The sequence below is a fragment of the Meles meles genome, unplaced genomic scaffold, assembly GCF_922984935.1.
Source record: "Meles meles unplaced genomic scaffold, mMelMel3.1 paternal haplotype, whole genome shotgun sequence".
Lineage (NCBI taxonomy): Eukaryota > Metazoa > Chordata > Mammalia > Carnivora > Mustelidae > Meles > Meles meles.
Window position 1 is genome coordinate 152855 of NW_025721274.1, and position 18215 is coordinate 171069.

General features: G+C 40.3%; 1 protein-coding gene across 1 annotated transcript; it reads right to left on the bottom strand.

Moving 5' to 3' along the window:
• Positions 1–840: 840 nt before the first annotated feature.
• LOC123936276 (cytochrome P450 3A12-like) lies at positions 841–12046 on the bottom strand. Its single transcript, XM_045996921.1, has 6 exons — positions 11889–12046; positions 11056–11122; positions 7191–7351; positions 5721–5947; positions 2408–2570; positions 841–1246 (listed from the first exon to the last, which is right to left on the bottom strand). Exons 1-6 carry the CDS (start codon positions 11982–11984, stop codon positions 1151–1153), a joined length of 810 nt encoding a protein of 269 aa, XP_045852877.1. The 5' UTR covers positions 11985–12046; the 3' UTR covers positions 841–1150.
• Positions 12047–18215: the final 6169 nt, after the last annotated feature.

Genomic DNA, 18215 nt, shown 5'->3' on the forward strand with positions numbered 1-18215 from the left:
AAGGCAAAGGAAGAGGCCAGGAGAGGAGATAGAAGGGGCTGGAGGGGAGGGGAGAAATAGAAAGAATTCTATGCATCTCCTCATACCAACTGAAATGGACAAATGCTTTTAGCCTTCCTGCCAAGTCAACCGGCCAATCAACCACCTCTGATTCAATATTCATTCTGTCAGCACAGTTGGGAGCTGACGTGAGAGCACAAAGAGAAAGCATATCCTCTGGAGGCCAGAATACCAGGGCAGATGAGATGAAAACTAATCATATAATACTAAGTGCCTCAATTGAGAGTTAGAAAAAACATGTGCTCCAAAACCTGTAGAATTAAATTGTGAATATACTTTCTGACCAATGGGCAAAGTCACAGTGGATTAACTCTCTTATCTTCATATATCACATTGGAGTTCTGAACGAGCTCCACCCACCCAGCGACTATAATGATCAAAACATTCAGTCACTGGCTCTCACTCATTGTTCCATGGATCCCCTTTTAATGTGCACAAAACTATCAATTCAGACCTTTTTTTAAGATTTTATTTATTTATTTGATAGAGAGATCACAAGTAGGCAGAGAGAGAGAGAAAGGAGGAAGCAGGCTCTCTGCTTGGCAGATATAGGCCTTGATATAGGACTTGATCCCAGGACCCTAGGATCATGACCTGAGCCAAAGGCAGAGGCTTAACCCACTGAGCCACCCAGGCGCCCCCAGTTCAGACTTTTGAAAGTGATGTTGATAGACTTCCTCAGTATGATATTTAATATAGCATATTCAAAGTAAGACCTGTGATAGAAATATCACTCCCATAATCATTACAATAATTCTCATTTTCATTAAAGAAGGTTGATAAAATTCTTGAGAAAGTTTTATTCTTGATCAGGGGAACAGATGGTACTAACTGGGGTAGTCTGTATGAACCAGACAGGCTGAGTCTATATCACTGGCACTTATTGGTCACCTCCTTCACTCTCCACAATACAGAATGCTCCACACAGACACCAAAAAAGATAAGTGAATGTATGGAAGCCCTAGTCATCTGTCATGGGCAGTAGATATGGGCCATCTTCATTTCTGGGTTTACTCACAAAGGAAATTGAGGTCTCTGGTGATCTGAGATACAGCTTCTTGAAGAACAAAGGGGAAGTCCATAGGGAAAGTCAGGCTCCACTCACACTTCCATCTCTTGGCTCAACCTTTAGAACAATGGGTTTTTCTGGTTGAATTAACCCTTGAACACTTAATTTCATGGGGATCTGCAACAGTTAAACAAGCATATGAGAACCAACAAACGAAACCCTGCCAACAATAGAAGCAAAGAAGGCAAGATATGTAAAGGACAGTAATGCATTAAAAATGCATAAATACTATTATTAGATTCATCTATCTCTGATTTTTTAAAATTACTCTGTAAGCTGTCGAGACTGGAGCATGGAAGCTTTCATCCATCACTCATTCAACAGATGATCTATTGTTACTTACTCTGTACCTGGCTGGAGACACATTCATGTTGGCTGGTGTTGTTCTTTTATATTAATTTTAAGGGAACAGGATGAGTCTTTAACATTTAAAACAGATTCTTAGCCATTATGGCAACAATATTGAAAAGTGCCAGAGTTAATTTTCTACACATTGACTCCTGAGTGTTTATCGCACATTTTGTTGTATGGACATCTGCACTGCTAGACACCCTGTCACCTCTCTCCTGGAAACATCCATTCATGATGACAGATTGGGATGGGAAGGAAGTACAGCCTGACAGGAGCCAGGCTTGCAGAAGGTGGAGCCACATACCCAGGATGGCCTAACCCTGGGAGTCCTTCACATCATGCAGACATGTTTTACACCAGATTCTCAACCTTGCCTGCCCTTGAGAATCATGGGGGCACCTTTAAAGCCACACTCTGGGTGACTTAGGTTAGAGTTTCTGAGATGACCTGGGCATCAGGATTTTTCACAAACCCACTGATTCCCACATACAATGAGGCTTTGAGAACTTCGGTCACCAGAGTGTCTGTAAGTTGTGGTGGAGAAGAACATCGTTCAAAAGCCACATCATGACTATCACTGAAGGTCATGACTGTGCACAACTTGGTTCCTTCCTTTCCGTGGACGTAAAAGAAATTTAAAATACGCTCAAGGTCATCAGTCTGTGTATAATGATGTCACATGAACTGTACTGACCATGTGACCCTTATGGTTGGGTGGTCATAAACCACAGATATGGCACTCAGGAAGTGAAGGGCCTTTGAACGTCACAGATGGCTTCGAATAGATACTCTGACTGATAGAACAAATTACTAGGCATAAATGAGTCCACACACACACACACACACACACACACACCTATTCCATATCTCTTAGTTTTTAAAAAAATACAATAAAACATTCTTTTTGCAGAAAGTGCTCTCTCTGACCTGTGTTTCTTTACAAGGTTTGAAGGAGAAGTTCTGCAGGACTCTGACAAGGGCAAGTTTCATGTTTATGATCGCAAACCTCATCCCAAGGCAGTTTCGGGGTCCAGTTCCAAAAGGCAGGTATGTATAAGGATTTATGCTGTCCTTGTTCTTCTTGCTGAACCTGGTTCCACAACACAAGTTGGAAACAAGTGAGGAAACATAAAAACCACAAGAGCTACATATTTGGGGGTCTCAACCAGGGGTACATAGGAAATTTGATGGGCTGGTTACAGAAGTCCTGCTATGATACTCTGCTGTGGTCGTTGCTACAGGTCATTGGATACCCCTTCCCCTATGGGGACATTCAGTCTTGTTGAAGAGATGGGATGAATGCTTTTGAAAAGATGTATCTTAAACACTCGAATTATATTCAACATGGTGAGATGTTCACCCTCTGAAAGGCAAGAAATGAGCCTGATTGAAGGAAATGTAGGATCTCACCTACACTGACTGACATTGGTCTTATATCCATAGAGAAAGAAAGCAGGTCAAATGCCTCCCATGGTTTACATTGTTATTTTTTTCCTTTACCTCCTTACCCTCCTGCTAGGACCACCCCAACCGATTTTCAGATTATTTACATAGGCATATGATACGACTCCACTATAATCATACTCACAATTATGAAAAATCACTCTAATTACTGAGTTTTTGTCTATCTGTCCCACAAAGCTATAAATTCCTTAAAGGTTAGAACTATAATTTATTCACAATTCATTCCTCCATATTTATATCAATGAAAAGTGATAATGGCATTGTGGTGAGGTACTATTTAAAACTCACTATATTATAGAGAAGATACTAGAATGTTAACTGTTGATATGCTTTAATGTAATACGGAAAACAGATAAGGAATTATAACAGTGCATGGATGGAGCAGCTGATAAGGGTTGGTGTTTGTTGGGCAGGTGATGGGCACAGATAGATTCATGTAAAGTATTTCATAGACTTGTGTCTATAGAATATGTTTTACATGTGTCAAAATTTCTCCACAATAGGGGCACCTGCATGGGTCAGTTGGTCAAGCATCTGTCTTCAGCTCAGGTCATAATCCCAGGGTCCTGGGATCAAGCCCCATGTTGGGTTCCCTGCTCAGTGGGGAGCCTGCTTCTCACACTCCCTCTCCTTCTGCCCCTTTCCCCACTTGTGCTCTTTTTCCCTCTCTCTCACTCAAATAAAATCCTTTTTTTTTTAAGATTTTATTTATTTATTGCACAGAGAGAGAGACAGAGTGAGAGGGAACCCAAGCAGGGGGAGTGAGAGAGGGAGAAGAGAGGGAGAGAGGTGAGCAGAGGCAAGGCATGAGGCTCGATCCCAGGACCCTAAGATCATGACCTGAGCCGAAGGCAGCTGCTTAACGATGAGCCACCCAGGCACCATCAAATAAATAAAATCTTTAATAAAATTATCCATAACAGACATTTTTAATACATGGATTGCATACTGCCTGGCACAGTCCCTAACACACACAGATAAGCTCTTCCTCTCGTGACTGAATGAGTCACAGACAAGTACCAGGAGTGCTCCCTGGTTTCCCTTCCAGAAGCTACAGGAGAGGGAACTGCTGAGCCTCTGGGAACCATCAGGTCTCCTTGTACAGAAAGCAAATGACTTGGTCACTTTGAGATCTTTCAGCAAGTACTGTGTGTGGATGCATTGCTAGCACTAGGGACGCCGTGCAACAGGACAAGAGCTCTGCCATCAGGGACCTTAGAGACAGGGGCTAAACGTCTAGATCCCTAAAATGTTCATCTAGATTGTGCTCCCCAATACAAAAAACAGGAAAGCACGGACTGTAGCAGAATTCAAGCTGCACCCAAAGCCAGACTCTGCTCTGAATCATCAGAAGAGAAAGCTCAAGACCCCTCCAAGGAGGATGTCTCAGACAGCTAGAGAACAGATGAGCTTGCTCTGGGTGAACCCTAGATACTGAGTGAGGTTTGAGCTGGCACAGGACTGCAGCCACAGACAGCACAGGCCTGTGTGTCTGTGTCCTTCTGAGGCTGTTCCTCCTGTCAGGGACGTGAACCATCCGCTCCACAGCCTCTGCTCTCACACTACAGCTAGCAGAAATGGTGGCCCAGGGTTGCAAAGATGAAATGTGAGAATATGAGGAGTGAATGCAGATAGCTAGAGAGTGCAGAAAAACTGAAAGGAATACAAGTCCCATTGTCTTAAAAAGGATAACATTAACAAACACAAATATGGTATGTTGTTTATAGCTTACTGTTACATTAAGTAAGTAGTTCAAAAAATTTATAATGCCATCATATATAGGGACTATATCTTCATAAAAAAATATGGTCCCTATAACAATGTAATATTATGCCTCCCATTCAGAAAGGATGAATATTCAACCTTTCTATCAACATGGACAGGACTGGAGGAGAGTATGCTGAGTGAAATATTCACTTACTTGTGGAGCATAAGGAATAGCACGGAGGATATTAGGAAAAGAAAAGGAAAAGTTAATTGGGAAAAATCTGAGGGGGAGATGAACCATGAGAGACTGTAGATTCTGAGAAACAAACAGAGTTTTGGAGGGGACAGGGTGGGGGGTTAGGAGAGCCTGGTGGTGGGTATTCAGGAGAGCACATATTGCATGGAGCACTGGGTGTGGTGCATAAACAATGAATCTTGGAACACTAAAAAAAAAATCTAAATTTTTTTTTTTGATCATGCATGGGTACTTTATTAGTCCCTGGTATTATACTATTTTATGTACATTAACTTACTTAGTTCTTTTTTTTTAATTTTTTTTATTTGCTTATTTACAGCATAACAGTGTTCATTGTTTTGGCATCACACCCAGTGCTCCATGCAGTACATGCCCTCCCTATTACCCACCACCTGCTTCCTCAACCTCCCACCCCCCCCGCCCCTTCAAAACCCTCTGGTTGTTTTTCAGAGTCCATAGTCTCTCATGGTTCATCTCCCCTTCCAGTTTCCCTCAACTCCCTCTAAATTTTAAAAAAGTATATACATATATAATGCCATACTAACTTTTACTAATGTATATGCATAGAAAAATATCCACAAGGACATATATCATATGATTAATGATGATGTATGTGACTGGTGATGACATTAATCTTCTTTTTTCTCAACTAGAGTGCAAAATTTGACAATGATCATCTTGTAATAAAAAATACTTCTAAAAATAAAAAGATGTACAAATAATTGTCAACTACATGCTTCTCATCTATACGAAGGAAATATCAGAATATCCTCCAATATGAGGGTGGGTTCCCCATTCCAAGGTTTCCTGTACCTTTCAGGACGGAACTCCTCAGGCTCTGGCCAGAGATCCTGGTCTCGGTGAAGAGTAAAGACTGGCACCATCACCACCGTCCCTTTGGGAATGAACATACCACTGATCTCCACATCTTTCTTACAGACTCTCTCAAGTCTACCACCGATTGTGTATAATCTGAGAGTTTCATTCAACACCATGTCCAGATACTCCATCTGTACAAGGGCATCATAAGTGGGTGGTGCCTGGAAGGAAAGAAACAGATTTTGATACATTGAGATTTGGAATCAACATTCAACTCACTCTATACACTCCTTCTGAAGTGTTAGGAACACCTAAGAATCATGTATTTTCATAAAGGGCATTTATGGATGTTTTAATATCTACCATGTCCTTTGACCTGCTCAGTGGCCCACTGACATGTGTAGAGTAGGGACACAAGTCACTAGGGGAGACCGCTGGGACAATTCCCTAAACAGGGACTGAAATCCTTCCTAGGTAGTGATTTTTTCTTCCTCGTGTGAACAAAAGAGACGAACACTGTGGCACTTAATGGGTTTTTTTTTAGTTTTTATTTAAGTTCAATTTAGTTAACATATAGTGTATTATGAGTTTCAGGTATAGAATTTAATAATTCATACTTGCATATAACACCATTGCTCATTACATCAGGTGCCTCCCTTAATTCCCATCACCCAGATGCCCCATCCCCCTCCAGAAACCCTCAGTTTCCTATATTTAAGAGTTATAGTTTGTCTCCCTCTCTGTTTTTATCTTATTTTATTTCTCCTTCCCTACGACACTAGATCAGTGAAATATGTTGAAGTCACCATTTCCTTTCAAAACAGAGGTCACACACCCACACCATAGAAGAAGAACATACAACAGAAAAGATCTGCTCTGCCACATAAACTCTTCTAGTGGAAATATCCTGCTTCCTATCTTTTCAATTATATTCAATTATATTTACAGTATTTAGAGAGAAACACTATATTACATAAAAACTGTAATTGGGGGAGACACTAGTTCCTTTCAACACAAACAGGACAAGAGAGGGGTAGGACTGGATGCCACCGACTGTGGGAACACAATTTCAGTTCTAGGGAATATTGTGAAGGGAATCGGATCTCAGCCCCACCCTCTGTTGCTGGAAAGGTCCCCTTATTGTTGGTCTGGGATTTCACTGTTTGCTCAATAAGGTACTCCAGCCCCCAGGCCAGGTCTCTTCCTAAGCTGGAAGTTTAGTTCCTTGTTCCCCTGCCAACAATTAGTCCCCAAGTTCCAGATAATAAAGGTATAAGAAAGGGGAGCCTCTTTCCCCAGTACCACCAAACAACTATATGAAGCAGAGACTCACTCCCATGCTGGACATGCAAACGTGAGTTAGAAGTAAACCTTTTTATGAAAACCCACTCGATTTGAGAGCTAATCTGTTACTGAGATATAACCAAGCCTATTCGGACTCCCTCCTCAACAGGACCCACTCACCTTCTTAGGGAAAGTTGCATCAATCTCCTCCTGCAGTTTCTTCTGGACATCAGGGTGAGTGGCCAATTCATACAGAAGGAAGGAAAGAGAAGTGCTAGTGGTCTCATAGCCAGCAAAAATAAAGATAATAGATTGGGCCACGAGTTCCAGATCAGACAGAGCTAAAAGGAGAAGAGAGACATTTGAACTAAAACAGATGAATATAAAATACCACATTTTAGATGATGAGAAATCAATTTGAAACTCACAATTCCCTTGGGGGGGATTTAAAATCAATCCAGAATCCAACTCACAGTGGTTTGCACTCTGATGTCTATCTTACAGAGCCAGAAAGGCCAGAAGTTGTCTTGACCTGGTTATTCCCATGGCCTATTCTCATGGTCTTGACCATCCATTCCTGCTCATGCCACCTTCCCCACCAACACAGATAGGTGATTTCAGGAAATGGCATTTCGTCTAACATACACAGAGTTATCAGTATGTCCTTTGGAGAATCCCAAAAGGACTCCTAAGTCACATGGGATAGCATTCTCCCCCAGGAAAATTTAAGTCCTTCCAGCTAAAACAGAACATAAATTTCTTTAGAGAGTTTGCAATGCTAAGGTTTAGTCAGGAAGGCATTGTCAGGAAAAAGGAATGATCTTTCATCTAAACATATCTGTGGGAACTTAAGAGAACGTAATTGGGCTACAGATAAACTCTTGCTGCTCCAAATGTGGGATCTGCAGCATCTGGGAGTTTATTAGAAATGCAGACTCTCAAACGTCACCCTAGAACAATCGAATCAAAATCTGACCTTTCATGAGATGTGGTGACCTGTGTGCACAACCTATCTTGAGAAGCACAGCGTATACCTTTCCGAGGTCTCCACTAACAGAAGACCTGGAACACGACTTCTCAAGTGGATGACCTCCAGTATGTACAGAAACTACGACACAGACAAAGTGAGAAGAGTGGTGACTGAACTAGGATAATTCATGCCATTAAAGGAGCAGAAGAAAGAAGGCATCAATAGCAGGGTACTAGCTAGCGAGAAACAGACAAACTATAGCCAGTGAGTGGCATTAGCAATGCCTATTCAATCGTAGCCTGAATGTCACCTTCCTAAGTGAATGGCCCCACTCTGAATATAAGTTGGCATCTCCTTTGATTTTCTCCTGGCAGGAACTCAGCATGGTCATGCTCTAATTTCTTTCACCAGAACTGTATCAGGATATTTAGATACTTAGAGCACTGAAATGGCATCCACCACAAACATGTAATTTATAACCAAAAGTAATACAAAGAGTGTATAAAAGGTCTATAGAGTTCTGATTTCCCAGGCACACTTCTGTGATGATGCTGTGGATAAATTCAACTATCAAATTCTAGCCTCGATTACCAAGAACCCCATGATAATCAAAGTTTAGAGCTATGCTGTCCAATAAGGCAGCCACTTGCCAGATGTGGCTATTTTTATTTAAATTTTACTTAATTATATTAAATCCAATGTAAGAGTCAGATCTTCAGTGACACTCGCCACATGTCAAGTGCTCAAAAGTCACATGTGTGTAGTGGTTGTATACAGAACCAAGCATATATAGAGTATCTCCTTCATCATAGGAAGTAGTAGAACTAGAGAGAGAGAGAGAGAATAGAACAATACAGGGGCACCTGGGTGCCTCACTCTGCCTTGGTTCAGATCATTATCCAGGGTGCTGAGATCAAGCCCCACATCAGCCTTCCTGCTCAGCAGGAAGTCAGTTTCTCCCTCTCCCATTCCCCCTGCTTGTGTTCTCTCTCTCGCTGTCTTTCTCCCCATGTCAAATAAATAAATAAAATATTTTTTTTAAAAAAAGAAATACTTGAGAGACTATGGACTCTGAAAAACAACCAGAGGGTTTTGAAGGGGCGGGGGGGTAGGGTGGGAGGTTGAGGAAGCAGGTGGTGGGTAATAGGGAGGGCACGTACTGCATGGAGCACTGGGTGTGATGCCAAAACAATGAACACTGTTATGCTGTAAATAAACAAATAAACGAATAAAAAATTAAAAAAAAGAAATACTTATATTGATTTGTCCTGTGTAAATATAGTTGATATTGTGGGCTTGACGCACTGAGAGGAAATAGAAGCAAAGAAACCCTCAAGCAACAAGCACTCCTAGACCCCAGATTCTGGTTTCTAAATACCATTCTCAAAAAGGAAACAGAGCTTCCTGGAGAAAATGGCTAATTCCAAGGCTCATCAAGGGAAACAAGAGAAACTGGAATGTCCCACACCAGAATGCAAGGAAATGCTCAGGAGATAATATGGCAAAAGGATACAGAATACTCTGTGTGCTATAGTGGTGGATATACATCACTGTACATATGTCTAAACCCATAGCATATACAACACCAAGGGTGAACTGTAATGTAAACTATGGATTTGGGGTGGTAATAATGTGTCACTGTATGGACATTGACTATAACAAAATTACCACATGGTGGGAGATTTTGATAGAGGGGACATGTAAGTGGAGCAGGGGGAATATGGGATAAATCACTGTGTCTTTCACTCAATTTTGCAGTGAACCTAAAACTGCCATAAAAATTAAAGTCTAGGACTGCCTGATGGCTCAGTTGGTTAAGCAACTGCCTTTGGCTCAGGTCATGATCCCAGAGTCCTGGGATCAAGTCCCACATCGGGCTCCCAGCTCCATGAGGAGTCTGCTTCTCCCTTTGACCATCTCTCCTCTCATTCTCTCACTCTTTCTCTCTCAAATAAATAAATAAAACCTTTAAAAAATACATAAAGTCTATTGGGATGCCTGTGTGGCTCAGTCGATTGTCTGCCTTCGGTTCTGGTCCTGATCCCAGGGTCCTGGGATCAAGTCCTGTATTGGTCTCCTTGCTCAGTAGGAAGCCTGCTTCTCTTTCTGTCTGCCTCTTCTCTCCTCTAACTCTCTCGCTAACAAATCAAATCTTTCTCTCTCTCTAACAAATCAAATCTTTTAAAATAAATAAAGTCTACTGAAAACATAAAAAAAGAAGTTAAAAGAAAAAAGAACACAGGAGCCCAAATGAAAGGACTTACAGAGACAAATCTGAGAAAATTAACAATCTAAATAAAAAATCATATAAGAGACTAAGTAAGTAATATATGAGATCATATTGACATTTATAAATAGACAAATACAGAATACTTGATATTATACATAACTAGCAAATTGTTGAACACTGCATAAAAACTCATGATATACTCGATGCTGACTAACTGGACATAATAAAAAATAAATAAACAAATACAATAATGATGATGAATGGAAAGCTCACCCTAACAATGAACTATCACTCCAAATGTAGAAGAAATGGTGGAAGTAGAAAGTCATCATTTCCAACCATCATAGTAATAATGGGTTTTGTCAAATACCATCCATGGGTGATAAAAGTAGTAGGTGAAGGCATCCTGCACCAGTTACTTCTTAATTACAAAAGGAAAAGAAAAACTTGCAGTAGATTAAGACAGTGAACACAAGTTTAACCAAATGTTCCAAGTGAAGGTCACCAATACTGCAGCCAGGTGCCTCCTGATGTGATGAAGCCTTGATGTGAATTTCCAGGCAGAGGTTCTGATTCAGTGGGCCTGGATTAGGCTGGAGGATTGCCATTGCAAACAAGCTCCCATATGGCAGACTACTGATAGCTTTGACTATCATTGCCCTTTGAGCTTTGAACAAACTGTGGCTGTGTTCTGGACAATGCTCTGGCTACCATTTGTATCTGAACATATGTCTTCCTTCGATTTTCTGATATTCCATCTTCTAAAAATCTTCCTCCATATCTCAGAACCATCTCCTGTCTCTGAGATGCCCCATCGAGAGTCCTCTGAAGCTCTCCTGGCTTACCTTTATGCATGTCCATTTCTTTGGAATTCTGGGAGTTAATCATCAGCTGAAGAAAGTCCACTCGGTGCTGGACACAGAAAGAGACATTTCAATGACAAAAAGTCACTTGTGAAGTCAGAAATAAACAGGGGTGCAGAACCTAACTTTCTCCTGAGAATATGGCTCCATTACACCCAGAGTCCACAGAAGCTTCTGTGTCAGCATCTTCCAATGCCTCACCCTCTCAGAACTCTGCAAAATCTACAGAGAGATCCTGGGGTACCATTCCTATCTCCCTGTCCTATATACACCCTAGTGCCGGCCGCCAGGACTAAGAAAGGCAAACCCTACTTGGCCAACTTGCAGCCTCAGTGCCCAAAGAAGACACTTGCTCATTCCAGACTATGACAGCCTCAAATTTAACATAACCAGGCACCTGAGGGGATCATCCACCAGAGAATGTGTAAGAAAAGACACTTAGAATTGAAGGGCCCCTTTGCCAATGTAATATATGGCAAAATTATACTACCAGGAAAATGATTTTACACAGTAATTTTTATGTTTTGACCATTTATTGAAGGGAAGTGATAGCTTTTCTCTCACCACAGTTTATGCACTGACATACTCATTGGCATGCTTATTCTTAAATTTTAAACACTCTCTGGCTCATCTTCTTATCTCCTCTCCTGACCTCCACCTTCTTCATTGTCTCTAAAATGTTAGAAGTCTCTTGCCCTAAACTCTAGAGTTCTCTGTTTACCATAAAAACATACTTAGTAGTGTACACATCAGATGCATAGAGCTCAATAAAAGATCAAAAGTGAACATGCACATGTAACCACCACTGGATTTACCTTTTGTTTATCTTTGAGGCGACTTTCCTTCATCCTTTCTACAGATTTCTTGAAAAAATCAGTAACTCTTTTTGGAAATAGCCAGATATTTAACATTTCAAAAACCGGGGTAAGGAATGGAAACAGTACTATAAGGAAAAAAAAACAGAAATATCAATGAAAATGCAAAATCTCCCTGGAGCAATTATAATTTGGTCTACCAACCTGAGGATTAAAAGATACCAGGATTCATGGTTATTCCCTCTGTGACATTTATTCAAACTTTCGAGCTAATGGCTAAGCCACAGCAAGTCACACACACAGGCCACCATTAGAGCAGTCAGATCAGTGTCTCCTGCCACATTTATAGAGTGACCAAAGAAACAGGATTACATTCTTGGATCTCTTAGCCTTTTATTTTTGGACTAGAGCCTCTTTGGAAACACAAGACTATAATAGGCTACTTTAATATATCACACCATTTAAGAAATTGTGTCAGGATGGAATAATACATAGTATGCCCTTCAACAACAATGGAGTAAAACTAGAAAACAAAACACAAACAACATGGAAAACCCACTAATCTGTGAAAATTACACAATACACTCTTATACAGCCAATTAGCAAAGAAGAAATCTAAAAGGCATTTTAGAATTACTTGGAGAATATATGCATGAGGAAACTACATACCAAAACCCATGGGATGTAGCAAAAGCAATGACCAGAAAGAAATTTATCATTATATATGCCTACCTTTAAAAAGAACCAAGATTCCAAATCAATAACCCAGCTTTCGGTCAAAAACGTGCCAAAAATACAAGAGCACACTAAACTAAAAGCAAGCAGAAGGAAGCATATAATATAGACAAGAGCAGAAACTTAGGAAATAGAGACTAAAAAACAAGAGAAAATTCAAAGAAAGCAAAGCTGATTCTTTCAAAAGACCTTTAGCTAGACAACCAAGGAAAAAGGAGAAGACATTCTAATTACTGTCATCAGAAGTGAAAGAGGAGATTACTGCTGATATTACAAAACTAAAAAGGACTACAGAGGTGGGGTGCCTGGGTGGCTCAGTGGGTTAAAGCCTCTTTCTTTGGCTCGGGTCGTGTTCCCAGGGTACTGGGATCAAGCTCCACATCCGGCTCTCTGCTCGGCAGGGAGCCTGTTTACTCCTCTCTCTCTCTCTCTCTGCCTGTTTCTCTGCCTACTTGTGATCTCTGTCTGTCAAACAAATAAATAAATAATCTTTTAAAAAAGGACTACAGGGAATACTATGAAACTGAATGCCAATAAATTAGACAAAATGGAAAAATTCCTAGAAAAATATAAACTAGAAAGTGACATAAAATGACACACACACACACACAGGCAATCTGAAAGACAAATAAAAAGACAGAGTTAGTAGTGAAGAAACTGCTGACAAAAAGAAGCTCAGCTCCAGATGGTTTCTCAGGTGAGTTCTAGCAAATATTTAAAATGCAGTCAACACTAATTTTGCACAAATTCTTCAAAAAATAGAAGAGGTAGGAAGATTTTCAAACTCATTCTGCCTAGCCAGTTTTACCCTGATACTAAAACCAAACAATAATATCACAGTACAAGAGAACTACAGACTAACTTATGACACAGAAGCACAAATCCTTAACAAAATATTAGCAAACTGAACCCAGCAACATATCAAAAGAAGGATATACCATCATCAAGAGGGGTTTATCCCAGCAATTCCAGGTTATTTAATACAATATAACAACAAAATTTTTTTAAAAACCACGCAGTGGGGCACCTGGGTGGCTCAGTGGGTTAAACCTCTGCCATCAGTTCATGTCATAATCTCAGGGTCCTGGGATCAAGGCCCACATCGGGCTCTCTGCTCAGCAGGAAGCCTGCTTCCCCCCCTCCCTGCCTGCTGCTCTGCCTACTTGTGATCTCTCTCCCTCCATCAAATAAATAAATAAAACCTTTTTTATAAAATGAAATAAAAATGAAAACCACACAGTTATCTCAATACAGCCAGAGAAAGTATTTGACAAAAATCTAACACCATTTGGTAATAAAAACACTCAACAAACTAGGAGCAGAAAGGAATGTCCTCAACCTGATAAAGGGCATCTATGAAAAACTCATACCTAATGTCACACTTCATAGATATAGACTAGACACTTTCCCTTATGATTAAACAAAACAAGATTATCTCTATCACCACTTCTATTCAACGTTGTACTAGAAGTTCTATCCAGGAAGAGAAAGAAATGAAGGAAGGAAAAAATAGAGGGGGGAGTGAGGGAAGGGAAGAAGGGAGGGAGGGAGGAAGGAATAAATGGAAAAGAAAAGAAAAGAAAAGGGAGAGAGAAAGAAAGAAAAAAAGAAACAAAAGTTATTCATAAAGGAAATAAAGAAGTAAAAGCATCTCTATTATTAGACAACATAATATTATACATAGAAACTCTGAAGGAATACAATAAAAGTCTACTGGAACTAATAAGCCAGTTTAGCAGGGCTTTGGGATACAAGATTAACATAAAAATCAATTCTATTTCATGGCTGTGCTGAAAATTATGCTTCTGGGGGGCTTTTCTGTCCCTCGGCAGGGTTTTTGACTTGGGAGTCACAGGGGCCCACAACTCATCACCCCAGCACTTTGGAGGTTGCTCCTGTGCCAAGGACTGCCAGGAAACCATCAATTGCTGAACACTCAAAGCTGAGGGGGAGATAGAAGAGAAGAGCAACAATTTTAAGAACAGAAAATCGACCGCTTTCTGGAAGGTAGGACATGCAGAGAAGTGAATCCTAAGTGACAGAAAGATAGACCGCCGCGGGAGGGGCTGGCTCCTGGCAAGTAAGAGAGCAGGGGAGCACAAGATTGGAACTTTTAGAACTCTGCTCCGCTGAGGAATGTTACTCCAGAGGCTAAGCACAGGGTGGAGCCCTTGCAGGGACAGTGTGGTCTCAGGACCCACAGGGACACAAAAAGACCAGAGGTGTCTGAGGGTGGCAGAACTCCCAGATATTGGAGCAGGGAAGCTGGCTGCAGAGACAGAGCCAAGAACTGGGCCCTCAGCTTGGGATTACCTTAAACCATGATCCAAGGCACAGTCGTACCACTGCTCTTCGAGCAGGGACCCCACGAGTGGCAGGTCTGGAGAGACCCCCTCCTACCTCCTTCCAGAGGAAGCAGGAGTGCACTGCAGGAATCCGCTGGGTTTGGAGACTTCAAAGTGGGCTGTGCGCCAGAGACAGAAACATTCAGTCACAGGCTGGGTGAGCACAGAGCACGGCTGGAAACCAGAGAGATTGGAGGGATTGACTGCTTTTCTCTGAGGGTGCACTGAGGAGTGGGGCTCAAGTTCTTGGACACTACAGAGCTGGAGAGTGGGAGGCCACCATCTTCATTCCCATCCTCCAAAGCTCTATAGAAAGTATTAAGGGAACAAAAGTTCTGAGAGCAAACCCAAGCAGATTACTTAGCCCGGCCTCTGGCAAGGGCAGTGCAATTCCACCTTGAGCAAAGACATTTGAGAATCACCGCAACAGGATCCTCCCCCAGAAGATCAGCAAGAATATTCAGCCAAGATCAAGTTCACCGATCAATGAGAACTGCGGAACTGCAGAACTAGGGGAAAGCAACACTGTATGGAGCACTAGGTGTGGTGCATAAACAATGAATTTTGGAACACTGAGAAAAAATTAAATTTAATTTAAAAAAAAAGAATTCATGGCTTTTTCCCCATGATCCTTTAGTTTTTCAAAGATAAATTTTTTAATTTTATTTTTTTCTTATTCTATTTTTAAATGTTTTCTCTTATTTTAACATTTTTAAACTATCTTATCAATGTCTTTTTAAAAAAAATTTAATTTTCATTGTTATAGTCATATTTTATCCCCTCATTGTATTTAACCTTATTTTTTGTATACATATATGGTTTCTTTTCCTTTAAAATTTTGGGATACAATTTCTTCTAATGGATTAAAATATACACAGTCTAGTGCATGGCTTTGTTCTAGTCTCCAGTCTGATAACATTCTTTCCTCTTTTTTATTCTTTTTTCAACCAACTTCTTATCTTATCAATTGCTTTTTTAGAATCTTTTTGAATTTTCATCTTTACAGTCATATTCCATCTTTGCCCTTATGTTTGTATCTATGTAAGTTTTTCTTTCTTTACAATTTTGGGAGGCAGTTTCTTCCAGCAGACCAAAATACACCCAAAATCAAGTGTGTGGCTCTATTCTATTCACCAGTCTAATATATATATTCTTTTTTCCCCCTTTCTTCCCCCCCTGGTTTCAGGTCTCTTCTAATTTGGTTGTGTATATTTTTCTGGGGTCATAGCTACCCTTATAGTGTTTTGTTCTCTCATGCATCTATTCTTATCTGGATAAAATAACAAGGTGGAAAAACTCACCACAAAAAAAAAAAAAAAAGAACAAGAGGTAATACCAATAGCTAGGGACCTAATCAACAGAATGACGACTATCAAGGTGCTAGCTGGGGTCCCCAAAAAAAAAAAAAAAAAAAAAAAAAAAAAAAAAAAAAAAAAGCATGGAGGATATTAGAGAAGCCCTTTCAGGAGAAATAAAATTCCTTTCCAGAGAAATAAAAGAACTAAAACCTAACCAAGTTGAAATAAAAAACGCTATTAAGGAGGGTCAATCAAAAATGGAGGCTTCATAACAAAGAACATGGAGGACATGGGGAGATGGAGAGGAGAAGGGAGTTGAGGGAAATTGGAAGGGGAGATGAACCATGAGAGACTATGGACTCTGAAAAACAATCTGAGGGTTTTGAAGGGGTGGGGGGTGGGAGGTTGGGGAACCAGGTGGTGGGTGATAGGGAGGGCACGTATTGCATGGAGCACTGGGTGTGGTGCAAAAACAATGAATACTGTTATGCTGAAAAGAAATAAATAAATTTAAAATTAAAAAATAGCACTTAAAAAAATGGAGGCTCTTACTGCTAGGATAAATGAGACAGAAGAGAGAATTAGTGATACAGAAGACCAAATAATGGAGAAAAGAATCTGAGCAAAAGAGAGACAAGCAACTACTGGACCACAAGGGGAGAATTTGAGAGATAAGTGATACCATAAGATGAAACGATGTTAGAATAATTGGGATCCTAGAAGAAGAAGAAGGGGGGGGGGCAGAAGGTATATTGAAGCAAATTACAGTAGAGAATTTCCCTAATTTGGCGAAGGGAACAAGCATCAAAATCCAAGAGGCACAGAGAACCCCCCTCAAAATCAATAAAAATAGGTCCACACCCCATCATCTAATAGTAAAACTTACAAGTCTTTGGGACAAAGAGAAAATCCTGAAAGCAGCTTGGGACAAGTGGTCTATAACATAAAATGGTAGAAATATTAGATTGGCAGCAGCCTTATCCACAGAGACCTGGCAGGCCAGAAAGGACTGGCATGAAATATTCAGAGCACTAAATGAGAAAATTATGTAGCCAAGAATACTATATCCAGCTAGGCTGTCATTGAAAATAGGAGAGATAAAAAGTTTCCAGGACAAACAAAAACTAAAAGAATTTGCAAACACCAAACCAGCCCTACAGGAAATACTGAAAGGGGTCCTCTGAGCAAAGAGAGACCATAAAAGTAACATAGACCAGAAAGGAACAGAGACATTATACAGTAACAGTCACCTTACAGGCAATGCAATAGCACTAAATTCATATCTTTCAATAGTTACCCTGAATGTAAATGGGCTAACTGTCCCAATCAAAAGACACAGATTATCAGAATGGATTAAAAAAAAAAGACCCATTGATATGCTGTGTACAAGAAACTAATTTTAGACCCAAAGACACCTCCAGATTTAAAGTGAGGGGGTGGAAAACAATTTACCATGCTAATGGATATCAAAAGAAAGCTGGGGTGGTAATCCTTATATCAGATCAATTATATTTTAAGACAAGAGATGAGAAAGGACACTATATCATACTTAAAGGGTCAGTTCAACAAGAAGATCTAACAATTTTAAATATCTATGCCCCTAACCTGGGAGCAGCCAATTATATAAATCAATTAATAACAAATCAAAGAAACACATCAACAATAATACAATAATAGTAGGGGACTTTAACACCCCCTCACTGAAATGGACAGATCATCTAAGCAAAAGATCAACAAGGAAATAAAGGCTTTAAATAACACACTGGACCAGATGGACATCACAGATATATTCGGAACATTCCATCCCAAAACAACAGAACTCATATTCTCCTCTAGTGCCCATGGAACATTCTCCAGAATAGATCATATCCTGGGTCACAAATCAGTTCTCAACTGGTACCAAATGATTGGGATCATTCCCTGCATATTTTCAGACCACAATGCTCTGA

What these genes read in the sequence shown, in the direction of transcription:
- LOC123936276 (XM_045996921.1), bottom strand. Translation starts at nt 11,984, where the DNA reads ATGTTAAATATCTGGCTATTTCCAAAAAGAGTTACTGATTTTTTCAAG. An exon ending in GCCTCAAAGATAAACAAAAG is followed by an intron (nt 11,123 to 11,888) that starts GTAAATCCAGTG and finishes TTCTGTGTCCAG; the next exon opens with CACCGAGTGGACTTTCTTCA. An exon ending in AACCTTGTAAAGAAACACAG is followed by an intron (nt 1,247 to 2,407) that starts GTCAGAGAGAGC and finishes TAACTGTTGCAG; the next exon opens with ATCCCCATGAAATTAAGTGT.